The sequence below is a fragment of the Hippocampus bargibanti genome, linkage group LG01 (assembly GCF_051943395.1).
Source record: "Hippocampus bargibanti isolate YZ-2025 linkage group LG01, ASM5194339v1, whole genome shotgun sequence".
NCBI classification, from domain to species: domain Eukaryota; kingdom Metazoa; phylum Chordata; class Actinopteri; order Syngnathiformes; family Syngnathidae; genus Hippocampus; species Hippocampus bargibanti.
This window is the reverse complement of record NC_142734.1, coordinates 9293107-9309827: the sequence shown is the minus strand read 5'-3', so window position 1 is coordinate 9309827 and position 16721 is coordinate 9293107. Positions and strand designations below refer to the sequence as shown.

At 42.4% G+C, this 16721-nt stretch overlaps 2 protein-coding genes across 3 annotated transcripts; both read left to right on the top strand.

The window, feature by feature from the left end:
- The first annotated feature begins 2014 nt into the window (after positions 1-2014).
- lsm14b (LSM family member 14B) lies at positions 2015-4841 on the top strand. 2 transcript variants are annotated; one of them, XM_088992283.1, is made up of 8 exons: positions 2015-2135; positions 2196-2356; positions 2520-2631; positions 2713-2898; positions 3895-3978; positions 4038-4199; positions 4285-4420; positions 4501-4841. In XM_088992283.1, exons 1-8 carry the CDS (start codon positions 2015-2017, stop codon positions 4646-4648), a joined length of 1110 nt encoding a protein of 369 aa, XP_088848409.1. In that variant the 3' UTR covers positions 4649-4841. The 2 variants fall into 2 exon arrangements, with proteins under 2 accessions (XP_088848409.1, XP_088848327.1); XM_088992201.1 differs by having other exon boundaries at positions 4032-4199.
- A 1808-nt stretch (positions 4842-6649) lies between these two features.
- Positions 6650-11519, top strand: mtg2 (mitochondrial ribosome-associated GTPase 2). Its single transcript, XM_088992063.1, has 6 exons — positions 6650-6977; positions 8540-8687; positions 8774-8889; positions 9006-9224; positions 9318-9456; positions 10398-11519. Exons 1-6 carry the CDS (start codon positions 6750-6752, stop codon positions 10793-10795), a joined length of 1248 nt encoding a protein of 415 aa, XP_088848189.1. The 5' UTR covers positions 6650-6749; the 3' UTR covers positions 10796-11519.
- Positions 11520-16721: the final 5202 nt, after the last annotated feature.

Here is a 16721-nt window from a genome sequence, read left to right as displayed (position 1 = left end):
TTCAGAAAATTAGCAGTGTTGCAGAAAAAAAGGAGCTTTGCCACTCTGACGGCCTTTGGCATCTAAAGTGCTTGGTTTTGCAGACCTTTTTTTCTTCATTATTTGTGCGATGCAGCTGAAGAGTGAGTGAGCGTGAGAGCTGAAGGGAAAAGCTGAAATCAGGGCACTGCAGTGATATTTGCTCCGTCTGTGAAAACACAAAAGGCCTGAGCCGTAGGAGGCTTTTTAAATGTGCAGTTTCTCCAGTGTTCCAGATAATTCTCTTCCTGCTGACGGCTGTCTCATCATGGCAGTGAGGGATCAACGACGAGTGGAGAAAGTCATCCCACTTTGCTTCACAAAACTGATATATGTGAGGTCATTTTGCTAAAAGTGCTACTTTAGGAAGCTTTTATCGAGCAGGTGCAAAATGGCCATCGCTGTTTTCATTCTCCAGGCAAAAGAAAAAGGTTTTGCAGGTTAAATCAGGTAATGCGCTGCTGCGTTCGCGAGCTGGAGCCCTCAGGTTGACTGGACCCTGACCCTGCACCCTGAAAAAAAGCATAGACAAGTATGTTTTTATGTCCCTCATTTCAAATAAGACACATCAAGCCTGCAGGAAAATGTTAAATAAACATTGTCTTCTGGAACCTTTGAGAGGCGAGTCCATTTTTATGCACTGTTTAAACATTCAATTGATGGCCAGGCGATCGAGTGGTTAACCGTTAGCGTGTCGACCTCACAGTAAATAGATCACGGGTTGCATGGGCTTCTTATGTGCTGTTTGCACGTTCTCCCCGTGCCTGAGTGGGTGTTCTCCGGATAATCCCATTTCCTCCTACATTCTAAAAACAAGCATGACTGGCAAGTTGATTAAAAACTGGAAATTATTCCCGCGTCTGAGTATGAGTGTGGATGGTTGTTTGTTTCTGTGTGCCCTGCAATTTACTGGCAACCTCTTCAGGGTGTCCCTCGCCTACTGCCCGAAGACAGCTGGGATAGTCTCCAGCACCCCACGTGGCCCTTGTGAGTATAAAGCAGATCAGAAAATGGATGACATTAATACCTACTGGTGATTATGGTATCATTGAGAAATGTTTAACTCATTCACTTCCAGATGATGTGCAAAAATGTGTCCATTCCAGTGCCATTTTTTGTCATTGTCACTCGAATTCCAGGACCCACAGAATATTGAGTTTTAGGACTACATCAACATTCACTTCAGCGTTAGAAACCTCAGACTCTCTTCTTTCACCATAAAAAAAGAATTAATTCCTCAATTATATGGGTCTGGAGTTATATGACATTGAAATGAGCCAGAAACACAATGCAAGACATACATATTGTTTTTTTAAACGTTTTAACAACAGCTGAAGCTGTAACAAAGCGCTAACATGGAAAAAAGGAAATGCTGCCCCCTCATGGAAGAGAAAAAACATTGCCAGAGGTCCCCGCAAGATAAACAAAAACCCCAACAAATTTGAGAATGGCATATTTTGAATTCCCGAATAAATTCGGGGATGGCAATGAATGAGGTAATAAGTGGTTGGAAGTAATGTACAATGATTTAAATTTGGGATAGTCATTCCTAGTCAGTTTCCTGAATGGTTTATATAGAACACATTTCTCTCCACCCCACCATATAACCATAAAGATTTGTTCTCCCTAATCAGTTTAGGCGTCTCCAAAACTCTTCATTATGCCAGTTGTGTAGCATGTGTGACAGCTATGACAACTGGGTATCAAAAACTTTGAAATATCAATCAGATTAAAAAAATATCATTTATTTCACTTATTACATGAACATCAATTAATTTCATAATAAGACCACGTTACAAATGGTCACTGAATGATTCATATCCATCCAATCAGATTTTTGGATGAAAAGTTTAGGTATTGCCTCATCATGGCCAGGTGTGATGAAACGGTGGCGGGCGTGGCTTGTGGTTGGCTCAGAGCAGACATCTGACATTTCAAATTGTTGATTGCTTGCTTGTGTGGGTTCAGCTTGTGATGGGGCTTGTGAAATGTAGCAATGAGTTCAGGAAAGCCGTACATAGGGTGCAAAATAGGGCTACTTTCAAGAGCCCAAAACCGCTACGAGGGAATTTTGTATACAATTGACAAAGTGAATTCCACAGTTGTGCTGGCAAAAGGTAAGTGAAAATGGCAGAAGGGACTTGATAAATTCTAATCCATTCGTGCCTTCCAATTAGTCAAATGTTTTGGAACGGAAGGGCGACCTACTGACAGACCGACAACTCCCAGAGATGATATTTATGAGTATATCACCTTCCGAGGAAGTGATATCAAAGATATCACATTGTGTGAAGCCCCAAAGCAACATGGCCTACCTCAAGATCCAGCGATAGTACAGGTGGGGAATCTTTTTACACTGACATCAGGAACTCTTCCGTTTACCACTTAAATAGAGACATCTAAGAATCTCAGTGTGGCTGACTAACCAATTATGTGATTTAAAAATGATCTGTGCAATTGCATTTTTCTGATAGTGAGGCTCTGTAATCATTTTTTATCAGTCATCAAGTGTCGGGCCTCTAGGAGCACCATTTAGCCCATTTCAGATGCCTGCCTACAGCCAGCTTGCTGCCAGTTCACTTCTTGGTCATCAGCATGCTGCTCTTGGACTTGGTAAGTCACTGACAAATTCCAACTTTTTCAGAAGATTGATGCTTGTTGAAAAACTCAACTTGTGGTTTATTTACAATTCAGGGCCTATTTTTCCGGGTTTGCATGTTCGAAAAGGCCCCATGGTGGAAAAGGCAGTCCAAACTCTTCATGTGGAAGAGTTTGGTAATAGAGTTTTGACAGAACCTCAGGTGCCAGATCAGCTCTGGGAAAAAAGACGGCAGCTGAGAGTGAGAGGAGAAAGCACTAGAAGGGGCAGTGGACCCAGCAGTAAGTTTCACGTGTTTTTCAAACTTAATCTGGCACACTCGGCATTAACGTTTCTTTTTTTATGGGTATCAGTGACAAAACTTTGACTTTTTTTCCTTGGGGAGGAGGTGACACGGGATGGCCTAGTGGTGCAAAAAAAACATGTTCAGTCAACATTCGTTTTTACATTAAACTAATTACATTTGTATGCAAACACTTAAAAACTAGGCAATCAGTTACAAATACATAGATTTATACAGAGTAGGTCTTAAACATAATAATATACACATTTAAATAATTAAGTTAAATATGTTCTTTTAGGGGGCGGCCCGGTAGTCGAGTGGTTAGCACACCGGCTTCACAGTGCGGAGGTCGCCGGTTCGCGTCCCGGTCCGGCCTCCCTGTGTGGAGTTTGCATGTTCTCCCCGGACCCGCGTGGGTTTTCTCCGGGTCCTCCGGTTTCCTCCCACACTCCAAAAACATGCATGGCAGGCAGATTGACCACTCCAAATTGTTCCTAGGTGTGAGTGTGAGAGTGACTGTTGTATGTCTTTGTGTGCCCTGCGATTGGCTGGCAACCAATTCAGGGTGTCCCCCGCCTCGTGCCCGAAGACAGCTGAGATAGGCTCCAGCAACCCCCGCGACCCTAATGAGGAATAAGCGGTACGGAAGATGAGATGAGATGTTCTTTTAGGAACTAACGTAGTGTACCATCAAATTTTGAAAAAGGCAATCGCCGCTTAATTGCATACTGGCATCGCTTGCAGTCAGTGTTAAAATATCCACTTTTATCTTAAAATGTCAGGGGAAATGGACCAATGCAGATGGGGAATTTCTAGCTAGTTTACATACTTATTTTTGCAGGGCTTTTCTTGTACAAAGTAGTATTGTATAAAATAATTACTGGAAAAATCAAAAGCGCCCCTCCTCTAGCTCTGCCATTAATGGGTATGAGGGAAAAGAACCTACGTGTCCTGTTATGCAATGAATATCACTAACATTCATATTGTTTGAAAGGAACTTCAGGCCCTATTGTGCCCAATTCTCTTCGAGAATCATCTGGGCAGCAGAATGGCAATGGGCCTCCTAAGAGACGCCAAGGTAAATATTGCTGAGAAGTATGACATGAATCAATTGATTGCTCATGATTTGAGTTGTAGGTCCCCGAAGACGCAGGACCCGTAGTAGGGCCCCACTGATGGTGGCCAAGATCCCTTCAGCCACCCTCAAATTTGACACAGATTTTGATTTTGATTCCTCAAATGCACAATTCAACAAGGAGGCGTTGGCCTGGGAGTTGCAGGATCGTTTAAAAATAAAAGGTATGTTCGTTGAGGACCAGTTGCAGTTCAGTTTACATGCATACAAGTTTTGCTTCTACTCTTCATTCTATACATTTATCTGCAGATGGAAATGGTGATATAGGAGAAATGGAAAGTGCTGAAGCACAGCCAAACACACAAGATGATCATTCTGGACCAAAATGCTACTATGACAAAGCCAAGTCATTCTTTGACAATATCTCTTCTGATAATAAACTCAGGTATTGTAGCAGCGACAAAATACATCAGACCCTGTACTCTTACATATTTATATGCGTTTTGCGTGCAATGTTTGTTTCAGGCTCACCTGGGCAGAGGAGCGGAAGCGAAATCTGGAAACGTTTGGGGTCCCTGGATGGTCCCGCAGGGCCCAAAGCTTCAGGGGCGGATATGCTGGAAGAAGGGGTAGAGGCACAACTCTTACTCGAAGCAGTAATGGACAGCTGTAAAGATCAGAGTTGTTGATCGCTTTGGGAATTTTCTTTTTTAATTAAACCCTATTGTCTGACATGGTTGCACGCAAGAACATAATTGGGTGGATTTTTGCCTGTTTGGTCAATTTGGTTTATGATAGTCCAATGCTACTTGCTTTTTGTTTCCTCTGACTGAATGGCTCAAAAGTTCCCTTTCGAATTTTTTTTTTAACCCCAAATGTCGATTTTCTTTGATGTATAGACTTTAATTTGAGTGCAGATTGTTTTGAACTGCATGAAAATATTTTTTGCAAATGTGTATCCCTTAAGTAAATCTGACCTTGAAGTTCATGAAAACGTTTTGCGTTAACGCCATGTGTAATTTATGTAAATAAACAGAAATGCTATCAAATTTTTGCTATCATTTAGGGCAGGGGCGTCAGTATTTTTTTTTGCTGTGATCCATATTGTGATTAGGGTTTCCTCTCGGAGCCGTTATGACTTTGTGGGAACCATTGGAATGTTTCATCTCCTCCACATACACTGTATTACATACAGAACGCACAAATTCATGAATAACATTTTCGAATCTGAATTCAAAGATGACTGTTATTGTGGTTTACATGGCAGAATTTGAAATCTTGGTTGGGACTTTAGCAAGCATCATGAAATTTCAAAAGTTGCAGGCCGAAAAAAATAATGTGTTTGGCCCCTGAGCCTTGATTTTGACACTTGTGATTTGGGGTATGACACAAAATGGAAATTCATTCAGATTTTACATTTGGCATATCAATGGCACATACATTCCCACTAAGCAATTTCCATGTTGGCAGTGACAAGTATAATATACAAAATGGTGTGATTGTGACTTCGAGGGCACAAATGTCAAGCCTTGTGGGAAATAGTAAGTTATCAAATTGTATGAATATATTTTATAAGTCTACAGTAGGCAATCAGATAATGTAGATATTTAGAGTCAGGTTTATGGTGTGGCTTTTGTTTTGAGCCCCTTTCTCTTTCCCGTTATTTGGGGGGAATGGCTTCGAAGTAGTGACGTGTCATTCGCGAACGAGCCAGTTGTTAGAGCCAGATCGCAGAAGTGAACAAAAAGATCCGGCTCTTAACAAGGAGCCGGAAATGGGAGCCGACTTTTTTTCCCTCTTCCCCGCCCCCAGTCTTCGGTTAAAGCCGCATGTGATTGGTCAAGATCCGTGGTAGAGGAGGGAGGGGAGAATTACAGACACACGCAGCAGTGAGGAGAAGAGGGAGTGGTTAGAGAAACTTGAGAATTTCAATGTGGGGACCTGTCTGCTGGATTGTTTTGAGTTCAATGAAAGACACATTTCTGAGAACTTTGCAGAGGAGCTGGGGAGGTACTGCAGGACGCATGCACTGTTTTGAAACCATTTGAGCAGGTCAATGAAGATCAGTGTAGGCAGGTACAGTGGACAAATATTATGAAATTATCAGAATCTGAATCATCTTTATTGCCAAGTATGTAGAACACACAGGGAATTTGTTTCCGGTCGAACATGCTGCACTATGCTGTTATTGTTATTATTATTCAACTACTGTATTAACAATTTTACAATTTAGTTGGTATTATAGCATTACTACAAATTAGTGATCTGATCATCAGACCAGAGTAACCACAGGGAACGTGAAAGTTAATGGATGCCCTCTGTACACATATAAAGCCATACAAAAAAATGATATTGTCAATTTTTTTCCCGTGTAATTCGTTTTTCACAAAATTTACATGATTTTAGGTAGTTAATTAATTTAAGCAACAAAAAAAACGAGGAGCAGCCATTTGAGAGCCAAAAGAGCCGATTTCTTTAGTGAATCAAAAGCGCCGAATCTTTTTCAGGAGCTGGGCCAAAAGAACCGGCTTTCTGAAAGGAGCCGGAATTCCCATCACGAGTTCGAAGGCATTCGGTTGGCCATCCAAACCAGTAGATGGCGGGAATGCTTCGGAAAGTTGGTTAAAACAACCGGCGAAAAAAACGTAAGGAAGTTTGTCCCTCTGCGATTCTCGTCATGTCTCCTGTTTCCTTCCGTTCAACCACGATTTCACCGACAATGCCGTAACAAAACTATTCGTCCTGGCGCAAACGGGTGAAAACAAAACGTGAAAATGCTACCGATGTTACCAAGAATTCAGGGGCATCTTTGTCGTCCCCCAGACAGACGTTTGGGACTGTTGTGCCTATCAGCGGAGAAGATTCTCACTTTGACGGGTTGGTGTCTGCTTCAAGCGGCGCGGAGACTGCAAGTCCTCGGCAGATATGTCAACACTGCCGCTCCACTGCAATCTAAAGTCCCAGGCCAACAAAAGAAAAAACATCTTTCCGAAAAGAAGCTGGTACGTCTTTGAGAGTCTGACACTTGATCAAACCAATGCAATATAACGGCTGCGATGCATACATGCACATGAAAAAATGTGGAAACGGGGACCATTTATTTCCCGCATTACACACAACTGCGTGTGTGCGTGGTTCGAATGCAACAGTGCAGCTCATTCAGTCTCTTTGAAATGGACACGAGCTTATTAATCATGTCTGGCTTCAGACAACCGACGGTGTTGTTCAATTGAATAAAAACGCCGAACCACGCTGCGTGTTTTCAAATATAGGGTCACCAGTCGTAGTATTTAATTTTTAATACAATTTTGAAATACTTCATTCATCCTGCCATGTAAACATAAGCGACATATCATGTTACATTTCTGAGCAATGAACTTTATGAAAATAAATGTTTTCACATAATTGGTGCACGTTGAGTACACAACGAGACATAAAAGTCGTGTATAACTGAGCCTGGTCCGCAGGCGTGCTAGAGTCTGTTTCAGCTGTCTTCAGCCAGTAGACGGCTTACCCCCTGAGCGAGTTGCTGACCATTTGCAGGGCACACAAAACCGAACCATTCGCACGCCCAATCAACCTGCCATTCATATTTTTGGAATGTGAGCCGAAAGGGAGTACCCAGGGAAAGTCCACGCAGACATGGGGAGAACATGCAAACTTCACACAGGAAAGCTGGAGTTGGAATCGAAACCTGAAATTCTACACTGTAAGAACTTCATGCTAACCAGTCACCCATCATCATGAACCGCTGGTTTCCATGACACCGTACAGCCATAGGGCATCGCATATGATCACAGCCATTTGATCGAATCTGATTTGCAATTCCGAGTATTTTCTGGATTGACATTGAATTGTGCAGGGAAATTCCAATAATTATGGTGCTTAATTTCATTGGGAAGCAATAATAAAAAGCAATAATTTGTCTCAATTTTGCCACAGCTTCATTTTTACGGTGAACACTGTTTGTCTGTTCAGTTTATTGTACGGTTAATTGCACTGTACCTTTTACTGCTTTGTGATGCAATCTTTAATCATTACTGGTAGATGTACACGATACATGATACTGGAGACTAGTATTCTCATGAAATTAAACCATTGTCTAATTTATATAAAATGTGTTGGACTGCCATTGAAAAGTGGCAATGATTTTCTCTGTTCATTTCATTAATGAGTGCCTTTTTAACCACTTCAAACAAAAAAAAGGTACACGGAATCAGCATTACTGTTGTATTCTTGTTAATGTTTTGTGCTGTGCCATGTTATTTTATGTCAAATGTCCTGTAAAGTGCTTTTCTTCAGCTACAGCTGTTGTGAAAGAACAAGTAAAAGTCAGCTTTATTGTCAAATATACTATTATGCATGACATACAGCACAGGTGAAATTAATGGGGCTAAAAAAGACAATTGACAACAAACAATACATGTAATTTGTGAATGTAAAGTGAGGTAGTGACATATGTAAAGTGAGGTAGTGTCGTATGTCATGCAACAAAAAAAGGTTGAAGTGAGGTTTTGCAGAAAAAAAAATATAAATAAAGAGGCATTCTGACGTCTGTCTTCAGAGTCGTTACTTCGTCGACCACCGACGTGTGCGACTGGTTGCCGGTTCGGGCGGAAAAGGAGCTTGCAGCTTTCACAGCGAGCCTCGAAAAGAGTGGGGCGGACCGGATGGCGGAAACGGCGGTGATGGAGGAAACATCTCCATCAAGGGTGAGAAAATACTGTTGGCCAAATTGTCACCAAATCTTGTACGACGGACATGTTTTGGGCTAAGTTTCTTATTGCTTTTATTTCAGCTGACCGGTTTGTCAAGTCCCTGGCGAGATTAGTTCCTGTATACATGGCAGAAAATGGAGAGTCAGGCGGCAGCAAGAACTGCTATGGTCGCAATGGCCGCCCAACCTTTATTTGTGTGAGCCCAGACCGTGTTTCTCAAGTTTGGAACCTGCGTAGGCACTATAAATTCACTGGGGTGCCTTGCATTTGTTTTTGTTTTTTTGTTGTTTTTTTGCTTTTCCCACTCTGAAGGTTCCAGTTGGCACAGTGGTGAAGGAGGATGGCAGGACACTAGTGGATCTTTCGGTGGATGGCCAAGTTTATCTGGCTGTTTTTGGTGGGGCCGGAGGTAAAGGCAACAGGTTTTTTCTCTCCAATGAGAATCGTGCTCCAATGACATCAACCCTTGGAACTGAGGGCCAGGAGAGAGTCCTTCATCTAGAGTTGCGTACTATGGCCCACGCTGGACTGGTCAGTTTTTTTAGCATGAAAATGCATGCTGTTCATATTTGCTGAAGTATGTGCAAAATTGCAAGTTTATTTTCAATAAATTTATTCCATCAGGTTGGTTTTCCAAATGCCGGTAAATCCTCTCTCTTGAGAGCCATCTCCAACGCCAAGCCTGCTGTAGCTGCTTACCCTTTCACAACGCTCAACCCACATGTCGGAATTGTCGAGTACAGGGATCATGAGCAAGTGGCAGGTAGATAAACTGAAAAGATCATTTTATGTATTTTAATATAGCATGATGATGCTTCCAATGCATCTTGAGAGGATTTTCAATCCAATTAGTATTGAGCTACAACAGTTGTCAGAAACCTGATTTGTAGTCTATCAACCGCCACTGTGAGACTTATAAAGGCTAATCATATTAATAAAGTTTGACAGACCTAGAAAATAAAAAAACTGTATTAGTCCCACAAATGGGCACATTTGCAATCCAGCAGCAAATTTGAAGGGGGGCGGGTAGAAAAGAGAAGCACAGTATCACATGCACTAAAATAAATGTCTCAGAAAAAGAACTGTACACAGTACAGAATGGAGTATAAAATATAAAATCGAGATATAAGCATATATGCAACTGCATAAATGCTGCTTAAGGTGGCTGTGCTATTTACAATATGGATAGGGTGAATCCAGATTTCCACATGTGTTTATTCAGCATCTGACCATCTCACTGTTTTAATAATAATAATACATTTAATTTACATCTTTCAAAGCACACAAGGACACTTTACAATCAAAAAGAATAATGGAACAAATATTCCCTTTAGCGCAAAACTGTCTAATGGATGCATAATGTAACCCCAGCCTCTACTGTAGGGCTGTATAATGTAGTGTGCTTTATTAATGGCAAACGTTTTCAAATACAGTAAAGTCTCGTTATATCGATATTCAAGGGAGTCCGAAAAAATATCGATATAACCGGGACTATCGATATATCCGACCCTGTTTGCATGTAATTTTCTCCGTGCGTGCATAGAAATAGTATCGATATAACCGGGACTATCGATATATCCGATATCGATATAACGAGACTTTACTGTATATAATTCATTGAAGGTGCTCCTTCTCGTCCGGTACTTTATGAATAAACCTATGTATTTGCCATGCATTTCTAAATGTCTGTGTTGCCTGTTACAGTTGCTGACATTCCAGGAATCATTCAAGGAGCACATCTGAATCGCGGCCTGGGCATCTCTTTCCTGCGGCATATTGAGCGTTGCCGATTCCTGCTCTTTGTTCTGGACGCGTCCTCTCCCGAACCTTGGAATCAACTCCAGCACTTGCGCTATGAACTGGACCAGTATGAGCCTGGTCTGTCTCAGCGGCCACATGCAATCGTGGCCAACAAAATAGACCTACCTGAAGCTTGGGAGAACTTGCAGACTTTGAAGAGTCGTGTTACTCAAAGAGTCATTCCTGTGTCAGCTCTAACCGGGCACAACACTGAAGAACTCATCATTCATCTTAGAGAGCTATACGATGGCTATATCCATGGAGATGGCAGCACAGAGGGAGGAAAACCCACAAGATGGTAATAGGATTCATGTGTCAGAACACTTCTAAGACATGTATTAGCAAAAAGAGTCCAATTCCAAACTGCAAGTTTTCCTTTTTCCTCCTTGAACTTAATGCACTTTTACCGCCTTCTCCGCCACATATTCACCTGGAATACTTTGCAGCTCTGTCATCATGGTCACCATGATGTTTTCCACCACCTTTAAAATGGATCCCCTCCATGACATCCTTGAGCCAGACCATATGGGTGGTAGTGAGCTTACTCCAGTGTGGTGATGTTCCTCTCAAGCAGGAACTGTCAGATGCTCAGGGGATTGTCAAAGGTGACATGGTTGACCGGCCATAAAGTGTCCTGGCACAACTCTCAAGGTTTTTAGTTTGAACTACAGTAAAGTCTCGTTATATCGATATCGGATATATCGATAGTCCCGGTTATATCAATACTATTTCTATGCACGCACTGAGAAAATTACGTGCAAACAGGGTCGGATATATCGATAGTCCCGGTTATATCGATATTTTTTCCGACTCCCTTGAATATCGATATAACGAGACTTTACTGTATATCTTTTATGTTTGCCAATGACTGCTCATTTGCTGTGAAATAAACATATCCAAATAGTTGAAGATTTTTGTTTTATTTATTTGTGATCCATATTATCGCAATTTCTTTGTCAGAATTTCTGTACTAAATGTTTACCAATTAATAGTTACCTGCAAATAAACCACAGCAAACTACTTAAAAGTCTAGGCTGCATACGTTTGCTCAGCCCAGTCGTCTTGTGGTTAGCGTGTCGACCACACAGTGCAGATATACTGCGTTCAATTTCAGTACCGACCTTTCTGTGGACTTTGCGTGGGCTTTCTCCGGGTACTCCGATTTCCTCACACATTCCAAAAATATCAATGACAGGCTGATTCAACACTCAACATTCTCCCAAGGTGTGGGGGTGGATGGTTTTTCATCTCTGTGTGCCCTTTCATGAATTTCTTAACATTATTAAATAAATAAAACTGATGTATTGGCAGTTTCGTGACTGCTGGTTGACTTGAATTGCAGTGGCGGTGTTTATTTTGTCAACCACTTGATGGCAGCAGAGGTGTAGATAAACATTTTGCAGAGTCCAATATTTACCCTTATGAACACAATGTGAAATGTGGTATTTCGGGTCGGTCAACGATCTGATAGTGTAATACAGATCCCCGTATGGGTCAAAGAGAACTTCAGAGATAGAAATGGCATCAAGCTCGTGTCAAGGTGTCCTTCAGCATACCTCGAAGGTACCCAGTAGTCATAAATTTAAGTTTACTGTTTTGTAAATTATGTACCTTAGGCCCAAAATAAGTGCTTTAGCATCGATGCTAGTGGTACAAAATTAGCATTTTCCACCTCATGAAAACACCAGCGTGTTGTCTGAGACTTTGCAACAACTCGGTGCTACTTCTGCTGCACCAGCTACAAAACAAAGTGTATTCAGGAAAAGTGGCTAAGATTGCATGGGTGTCTCTGTTTTATGTTATATGTTGCATTATATTCTTTGGTTATTTTATGTTAACTGTTTATGTCACATATATGTTAAGCCTTTGGACTGTGGCTGAAAACTAGCATGTATGCTAATTCTGGTGCATTGATAGTGTTGTGTTGATTAATGTGCACAGTTTGCATACAATATGTATGATTTATGATTTTGTTATTTGGGACACCTCATGGCTGCGGCTGCTATGATAACGCTTCTCTTTGGAATGAGCTTTGGTTAAATGTTAGGCAAGCTTGCTCCAAGTCCATTTTGAAAATTCTTTTGAAAACACATCAGCTACAGTAACTTCAGTATGATATTTTTAGTCAAATGCAAAACACCAATAAAAATGACAAAGTGTCCAAAAACTACTTCAAATTGAAACCGGAAGAGGCCAGTTTCAGAAGGTCCCCTTGTTCCTGGTGTAAGCCAAGACGTCTTGCCTTGCTGGAGAATCAAAACAATGGCTTCAGATTCAGAGAATATGCTTTCTTGTTACTCATCCAGTTATGAATATGATTCAAATAGTTCTGAAGAGGAAAGTATACATGTTTGCAATCGATTAAAGAATTTATTCCGGTCATTTTGATGCATCTGGAGAGAAATGGTGCGGTGTTGCTGGTGAATATCATGTCGCTTCGCCATCGACCTGTTGGACGGCTACAGTACTCGGCGGCGGAGCTGCTGAAGTTCCTCTCCCGATGGACAAGCGTGCCACCGGCAATTCTCCGGTTCCCGGAAATCGCTCGTCGCCCTTCCCGGAGGTATATCCACCGCGGATCACGTCGAGGCTTTCACCTCGATGGCTCCAAGGATATCACCCCCCTGTGGTCATCCGCCCGCCAGCCGCGCAGAATATTATTAGTTTATTATTCATTATTATTAGTATTAATGAGACTTGGCAAATGGCGGGAAACTTCTCCGATCTCAATGGCGCGCCTCCGCCAGGCTTTGTTTACATTTCTAAGCCCCGCCTCTCAGGCCGCGGAGGTGGTCTCGCGATAATTTACCGCAAGAACTGGAAAATCCTTCAAGTTTCACTCCAGGAAACCCTATCTTTTGAATGCCTTGCTTGTAAAATCTCTGGACCCTCGCCCACAATAATAGCCACTGTATACCGTGCACCAAAACCACATTGTGACTTTCTAAAAGAATTCTCTGATGTCCTCACACACCTCTCTACCCTGTCACCAAATGTAATTATTCTCGGGGACTTCAACATCCACATGGACAATTCCACTCTTCCCCTCACTAAAGACTTCACCTCCTCACTCGACAGCTTTGGTCTGCATCAATTCTCGGACTTTCCCACCCACATAAAAGCCTGGACACCCTGGACCTCATTTGCATGTCTGGCCTTATCCCAAAGAATTGCACAGCTAATGAACTTCCTATAACAGACCATTTCCTGGTTTCATTCAATGTTTCCATCACCCTCTCTCTCCCCAAACCCTCCCGTGCCATCACATATCGCAACATCAAGGACATCAACGTTGCCACCCTCGCTGAGATGATCGCCACCCTGACTCCGGACTGCAACTCATCCCCTGATGAACTTGTTTCCCGGTACAACGCGGACCTCACAAACACCCTCAACGCCCTTTCTCCTGTAAAGTCCCGGTCTGTCCAATTTACCCGGTCTGCACCCTGGTTCACCGCCCATCTCCGCTCCATCAAGACAAAAACTCGCCAACTTGAAAGACTTTACAGGAAGTCCGGGCTCACTACTCACAAGGACATGTACGCAACACACCTTACCCATTACAAGGACTCTATCTCACGTGCAAAATCGCAATATTGCTCTGGACTCATTGACTCTAATCCTGGAAACTCACGGGTCCACTTTTCCCTCTATCACAAATTCACACAACCTCCTATCTCTCCCCTCACACTTCTATTCCTCTGAGACATGCAACACTCTGCTTATGTTTTTTAGTGAAAAGATCAACAAAATCCATCAGCACCTCGGGTCCTCTGCCCCCCCCCCCCTCCCAGCCTTTCTACTCCAACTACTTTCTGCCTTTGAACTCCCCCATTCCTCTATAATCGCAGACATTATCACCAAATCCAAGAACTCCTCCTGTCAACTCGACCCCCTCCCTACTATCCTTATCAAGTCCTGCCTACTCTCTCTTCTCCCATTTATTTCTACCATTATTCACTCCTCATTATCAACTGGAATTGTTCCTATCCCACTCAAAACCGCAGCTGTCACTCCAATCCTGAAAAAACCTGGCTCAGACCCAAACGATTTCAATAACTTGCGTCCAATTTCCCACCTTCCTTTCATCGCCAAAATTCTTGAAAAGACAGTTGTGTCCCAGCTTCACTCACACCACACTCACAATAACCTCTACGAACAATTCCAGTCTGGTTTCCACCCCCGCTACAGTACTGAATCGGCTCTCATAAAAATCACGAATGATCTTTTTATGGCAGCCGATGCCGGTTCACTCTCCATCCTCATCCTTCTCGACCTGACCTCACCTTTTGACACCATTTCCCACCTGCTCGACAGACTTTCCACCCAAGGCATCACCCACACCCCACTCCGCTGGTTTCATTCCTATCTCTCTGATCGCTCACAATTCATCCAAATCAACTCGTTCACCTCACGGTCCTCTCCTGTGTCCTCTGGTGTGCCTCAAGGGTCTGTCTTGGGGCCACTTCTCTTTATTATCTACCTACTTCCTCTTGGCAATATTTTCCGTAAGTTTGGCATTCACTTTCACTGCTTCGCGGATGACACCCAACTCTACCTCTCCAGCAAACCCGACGCCTCTCTTTCACCTTCATCCCTCTCACTTTGCCTCTCAGAAATTAAATCCTGGCTTTCCCATAACTTTCTCAAGCTTAACAGTGAAAAAACTGAACTTCTCCTTGTCGGTACCAAATCCACCCTCCACAAAACTAACAGTTTCTCTCTCACCATTGACAGTTCAACTGTGTCCCCCTCCGCTCAGGTCAAGAGCCTGGGTGTCATGCTCGATAGCTCACTATCTTTTCACTCCCATATAAATAACATAACTCGGTCAGCTTATTTCCACTTCCGTAATATTAACCGTCTCCGTCCCTCGCTCACCCCTCACTCCGCTGCTATCCTTATCCACAGTCTTGTCACCTCCCGCATCGATTATTGCAACGCACTTCTCTTCGGTATCAATCAGAAATTTCTCCATAAACTCCAACGCATCCAACATTCTTCAGCCCGGATCATCACTAGAACCCGCTCCTTTCACCACATCACCCCTGTCCTCCAGCAACTCCACTGGCTACCTGTTAAACATCGTATCGAATTCAAAATACTTCTGTTTACATTCAAAGCCATCCATAACCTTGCCCCTCGCTATCTTTCTGACCTGCTTCAAATCTCTGTTCCCTCTCAGTCCCTCAGATCCTCATCCTCCCTTCACCTCTATGTGCCCTCTGCCCGTCTCACCACGATGGGATGCAGAGCTTTCAGCCGCTCTGCTCCCAAACTCTGAAATTCACTTCCACCCAACATCCGTAATATTGACTCCCTCCCTATTTTCAAGGCTCACCTCAAAACCCATTTGTTTAAAATTGCTTTCAATGTCTAGTTCTATCTGCTATTTTATTATGTATCATTTTACTTATGGTTTTATTATGTGCTTTGTTTTATTGTTTTTATTGTGTCCTTTGTGTACAAGTGTCCTTGGGTGTTTTGAAAGGCGCTTGAAATAAAATGTATTATTATTATTAAATGTAGTAACAAACACTTTAGTACTCACAGTACCCAAAAGGCAGAAGAGGGCGACAAAGCTCCGTGTAAATTTGTGTAAATTGTCTCCTGGGACGTTTTGCAAGTGAACATCATGTACACTGTAGAAGTCTTGACGCAACACACAACGATTCACCATCGCGTTATTTAGGTTTTCCTTCTAATTTCGCCATCAACACGAAGTTTTCAGACCAAACAAATTACAGCAAAATGCATTGACGTGATGCAAGGTATGTCCTTTCTCGGTGAGGGGCGTTCCTTCAGTGACGTAGGGTGAGGACTCATCACCAACTCAAAAACAAGACTTCCGGAATATTCAACGCGAGTCTTAAAACGTAAAATATAGCTATATGCGGTGGAATCTTTGTAAAATACGCTCAGTAGAAGTAATTTTAAGCGATTTTACAAATTATGGACACAACTTGTCCGGAGACGTCGGTTGTCCTTTAAATAAAGTTGAATCGTCTTGTATAATATTAAGCTGAGTGAATACACTATATGTTCTTGTTCATTTTTAATGAAACTTAAAGTTTGATTAAAAGCAATTTTTGCATGTCGTCAGTAACATTATTCCAACAGTTTAAACAAGGATTCAAGAGGCAATAATCGCGTTTTTCCCCCTCATGTATTGAAATGGCATGACAAAGACATCCATCTGACGTATCTCTGATACACAGACAGCTCGTG